The sequence below is a fragment of the Nipponia nippon genome, unplaced genomic scaffold (assembly GCF_047370975.1).
Source record: "Nipponia nippon isolate SJK-2023a ecotype South Korea unplaced genomic scaffold, ASM4737097v1 scaffold_5, whole genome shotgun sequence".
NCBI classification, from domain to species: domain Eukaryota; kingdom Metazoa; phylum Chordata; class Aves; order Pelecaniformes; family Threskiornithidae; genus Nipponia; species Nipponia nippon.
In genome coordinates, this window is record NW_028262369.1 from 13,441,947 (window position 1) to 13,447,251 (window position 5,305).

Genomic DNA, 5,305 nt, shown 5'->3' on the forward strand with positions numbered 1-5,305 from the left:
ATTCATCATTCTCCATACAAAGGCTACATATCAGTCGTGATTGTATGTACCTCTATGACACCTTGTATGAAAGATTATCTCTTTTTTCATCTCTCCACTGGTTCACAGGCAGAAAATAAACCTGTAGCATCTTTGAGACAAGAACAGATTGAGGGATATTCCCAGAGAGAGTTACTGAACAGCAACTCTCTGTACATCCTTACCGCAGCAAAGGGATTCAAGTAAAGCTGTTTTAAACATCCTATTTTGGTAATGTGGTAAAATGCCTGTATTGATTCAAATGGCAAAGCAGAGAAGAAAGACCCGTGGGGGAAAGAGTGGGACTGAGATGCATTAGCAGCCTTGCTGCAGAAAAACATTGTCCTTGAGACATCTAAAATTCACATTTCCAGTCTGCCTTGGCACATTTAGAGAGAAACACATTTCCTCAACCACACACTGAGCACGAGACATTCATCTTGAGGTCCTTTGAGGAACCCATCTGTGTTCACCAGCCAGAGCTGTGTCTGCTCCTGATTCCTTGAAGGGCCAGGAGTCCCTTGAATGCCTATCAAAGTGCCTGACATCTGAAACAAGGAGCTTGTGTGGCCTGGAGGACCCTCAGGTGTCTTCTCAGCCCTAAATATAAAGAGATGTTTTGTCAGATAGCAGGGGAAAAAAACCACTTTCCCAAATGCTGAGGTTTCACCTCACTCAGAGCCAGCGTGAGTCACCCAGGCACTGCTGCATTACACAGACCTGCTCAGGTTAATAAAATCACTGCCAGGGCCCAGGCGGCTCACGGGATGCTGTGTGGCTTTCACATTGACGTCACTGCTTCTCATTTACCCTTGGGTGATAGTGACCGAAATTCATTACTACCTGGCACCCATCGGTAAGCCATGCAAAATAAATCAGTGTTCTCAATTGCAAACAGGTGTCTGCAGCACAAAAGGAGCCATTCAGATCAGCAGGGCAGGAAGGGATTTTTCATCAGAGGAGTGAAGACATGAATGAGTCGTTAGAGTGAAGGGAATTTGCAGGCAAAGAGCGATAACGGGGAGAGGCAGGGGGAGATTTTGCTATAGAAACAGTGGAGAAGCAGTTGGAGTGTGGGGGATAGGGAGAGAGCGACCAAGGGAGACAAAGAGGAGTTAAAGCGAGCAATTCGACTTTATTATAGGAAAACAGGAACGCTGAATGAAACTGGAAAATACATTTAAAAGTGTAAAGAGGAGAGGACTTTGCCCAGTGGAAGTGGCCCTTGCCACAGTGTATCTTGGAGGTCAGGAGTGCTGTGGGGCTGGAGAAAGGCATGGGCATCTGCATCAGGATGGGAAGGCACAGGCACGTTCAGGAGAACATAGAGTCCCTGGTATTTCTGCCTCTGTGGAGGGCACGGAGACTTTCAGGGTAGGACCCAGGCAACAGCTCATGAGCTGAGGGAAAAGAAAATTCTCATCTGAGATACTTTAAAATGTGGATTTCTTGCACCTTTGATTGCGTCATTTGATCCTGGCCATTTCCAGAGCGCGGCCACCATATGGGACAGAGCTGGTCTGGCATCTTCATGGTCCTTTCTTTGCAGTTTATTCAGGGCAGGATTAAATACATTGGTCAGGGCCACGCAGGGACGTTTCAGTATTGAGTCACCTCTGGGCCGGGGGTGGAGGACATCTGTTTCCAGGACCTAGAGTCACTGGGCATTCAGAGCAAGCTTTTAATGCTTGTCAGCCTGGTGCATTTTGCCAGCCCTAACAATATGCCTTGACAGAGGGAAAAAATCTTCACAGGCTTTTCTCCACAGCTACTGAAAGATCAAGCAGTACACTCCTATATCACCTGCAAAAATGCAGATGTTCTCATCTCCCAGAACACACAAAAGCCATTTCTCACCCAAAGTAAATCTGGGTAGTTGTAATTTCTTTCTTATTCACACAAAAAGAGAATACAAATTGCGGATGGCACTGCCTGTTAAGGAGGAATCTTTTGTTTTCCAGGCAGATCATTAGTAACATAAAATGTTATTGTGTGATCATTACAAAGGTGGGAATCCTGTTGGGTTGAATGGCTATTTTTCATCTCTATTTTTTTGTGAGCAAAAGGCTCCCTAGAAGGCAGGAGGATATTATTTGAAACTTAGATTTCCCAGAATATCATTCCCTTGTTCAGTAAGAAAAAAAAGCCCCCGGTCATCAAAAGTCTGAGTTCCATTAAATCCAAAATCCTCTCCCAGGAAGGCTCCTGCGTTCCTTCTGGGGCTTGTGGAGAGCCCTGCTGCACCGGGCAGAGGTACACAAGTAGCTGGGGCACGGGCTCTTCTGGAGTCAGGAGATGGTGTGCATCCCCTCACGCTTAGCACTGGGCAGGCACAGGGAAGGGGCTGATCGCTAGTTTCATTCCAGCCTTTTGGGTCTTTGTTGTATTTTTTTTCTCCCACCTGTTACCTGGTCTGATGTATTTTCACTTTGAGATCTTTGGGAGAAATGTTTCCTTTCCTTATGAATACAGATCCAGTGCTCAGCGCAATAGAATTCTCAATCTTTAGTGGGGCCTTTTGATGCTAATGTAATAAAAATATAGAATTTATTTATCAAAGCCTCCTTTAAAGGAGATGCTGGAAGAAATAGGTTTTAACCTACTTCTGATCCTCAGGAAAAGCAAGCACTTTGATTTTCTCCTTCCCAGACAAATAGCATTGCATTAGTTGATTCTGATTTTATTAGCTATAAACCACTTTCTATTTTTATTTTCACATGCCATTGACTTTGTTTGGTACAGACACAGCTGAACGAGAGCTGGTTTTTCAAGTGCAAATCATGTTAATAGATGCCTGGTTCTTTCCACTCCACCTGCAGGAACGTAGCTGTGAGAAAGAGAGCTGATGCCCAAAGAATATTTTCCTATTGCATTTCCTAAATCACCTCCGAGGCCACATTATCCCTTCTGAATTCCCAGATTGGAGTGGTGATGTACTTTAGTACTTCTGGCACTGTCTCTTCACACTGTCTCTTCACATCAGGAGAATTTATTTGCATGGAGGAGTGAAACAATACAATCGGACAATGAAATCTCAAGTGGTAAAGTGTGTGAAATTCTCCACTACTATTACTTTTTATGATGCCATTTCTAGCATTTCTTCACTGCTTGCAACTACAACTGATGGACTTGGAGCAGAGAGTGCCTCTTATTGCTGCTCTTTATCAGCACAGGGTGAGCAGCAGCAAGCAGTCAAATAGTCAAATCATTGCTGCATCCAAACGGCATCTCTGCATCCAGAGATGGAGCTGCAGGGAGAGCTCACTCGTTGGGAAGTTGATCTGTCTAATTACATGACTGTTGACTGGGCAACAGGCTACACATCTAGGTGTCCCCAGCAAAAATCATTTGTCTTAAAACTTGATCTGAGCTAAAATGCGTCATCTTTTTCTCTCGTTATTTGCTTCTTTCCCTGTCTCAGTATTTTTGAACTGATGGTGGGAGTGATTAGAAGAAAGTTTTTTTTCCATCATTAAAATATCTGGTTCAGAAAGACCTTTCAAGAGTCATTAAATGCAGATGAGGGTATGAGGTGCACTTCCTGAGCAGAATTACAAGGAAGTGTTCTCACTGGAGACAGTATTCAGAGGTGGATGCTGGCAGGAGTTCAAGCATCCACACTTGTTCTTATGGCCATGACCTCCCTGACATCTCCTGCCCATGGTGGGGGTGGCGGAGGGTCCTTTCCTTGCAGGCTCCATTGAACTCCGGTAAGAGAGCAGCTCTGGGACTGAGGAACGGGTTGTCCCTTCGGACAGAGAGAAGTTAAAGAGAGAGACCATTCTTTGGTGGTATTTGCTCTTCATTTCCTTGGCTGACCTGTAGAGGTTCCCAACAAAGCAATAGCATATAGGGTTGAGGCTGGAATTGGTGAGGCCGAGCCACTGGGCAAAAGGTCTGAGCTGCAGGATCCAAGGAGAAGGAGTCACATCCTGCAAAGATTTGGGGATGTTGAAATCAATCCAGATGTCCATCAGGTAGACGGGCAGCCAGGAGATTGCGAACAGCAGGACCAGGGCCACCACCATCTGCGCTACCTTCTTCCGGATCTTCAGCCTGGAGGCTGGCAGAGATCGGTTCAGGGCAGAGCTCTCCTTCAGCTGGCTGCTGCGGCTCCACAGCCGGCGTACTGTGAGGAAGCAGATGACCATGTTGAACAGGACCGGCAGGCAGTAGAGGGCACAGAAGAGCAGAAAGTTGTAGGCTTGCTTGAGCCTCTCCTGAGGCCAAATTTCCCTGCAGATGGAAAACACCAGAGGCAAGCCCTCCACCACCCCAATCTCATCCCGTTTGTTCATGAAGATGAGGGGCATGCATATCCCTGAGGACAACAACCACACCACCAGGATGGTGCTGAGGATCCTCTTCTGGGTGAAGAAAGACCGGGCGTTGAGTGGATTGTGCACACTGTAGTACCGGTTTACGCTGATGACAGTCAGGCTGAGGACGCTGGCAGAGACAGAAACAGCCTGGATGAAGGGCACCGCACGGCAGAGGAAGTCCCCGTACACCCAGGCTTTGTAGATGAGGTTGCCGACGGTGATGGGCATGCAGACGCACACCACCATGAGGTCGCACACTGCCAGGTTGATGAGGAGGCTGCGGGTGGCACTCAGGCTGGACACCCGACTCCGGCGCTTCCGGGTGAGCACCCGGATGGACATGATGTTGCCCACGAAGCCCACCACAAAGGACACCAGGTACATCGCCGTGAGGCTGATGGTGACGGGCTCCTTCACGAAGAGGAAGAGCATCTTCTCCAGCTCTTCCCAGCCCAGCTCCCGGCTCCCGTTCCAGAGCCCGCCTTGGGTCTGGTTCTCCTCCTGCCAGAGCTGCAGAGGGCCGGGGGGGGCCCCGGGGGCGGGGGGGGAGGAATTCATGGCTGAGCCCCCCCGGGCACCCCGGGCTAACGCGCTGCCCTGAGCGCTCCTGGCATGTTTAGCTGGGACCAGCCACGCCTGCAAAAGAGGGTGCAGAGAGAAGGGGTGAGCGCGGGCTCCCGGCAATGTTTTCCCTTCTCGGGGAAGGTGCCGGGTCAGAAATGGCTTCTCGGCAACTTAGTTGAGAGGCGGCCGTGAGCGCTGGGCAGGGCGGGCTGGGCAGCGCGGCGCGGCTCCGCGGGCACCGGCGCGGGCAGGGGCCGCGGAGCCGGCGGGGAGCTCCGTGCCCGGCCGCGGGGAAACGGCGCCTCCGGGCGGGGAAAGGGGAAAAGGACCACGGTCCCCCCCGCACCCCGGGAGAGCACCCCCGGCCGCCGCCCGCCGCGACTCCCCTCCCTCCCGGGAAA

The 5,305-nt window shown here is 49.8% G+C and overlaps 1 protein-coding gene across 1 annotated transcript; it reads right to left on the reverse strand.

Moving 5' to 3' along the window:
* Positions 1-3,193: 3,193 nt before the first annotated feature.
* Positions 3,194-4,898, reverse strand: LOC104015215 (galanin receptor type 1). The gene has a single exon (XM_087733606.1). The coding sequence runs from the start codon at positions 4,896-4,898 to the stop codon at positions 3,570-3,572; it is 1,329 nt and encodes a 442-aa protein (XP_087589732.1). The 3' UTR covers positions 3,194-3,569.
* Positions 4,899-5,305: the final 407 nt, after the last annotated feature.

Excerpts from the sequence above, each read along its gene's own strand:
- LOC104015215 (XM_087733606.1), bottom strand. The coding sequence starts at position 4,898 with ATGAATTCCTCCCCCCCCGCCCCCGGGGCCCCCCCCGGCCCTCTGCAG.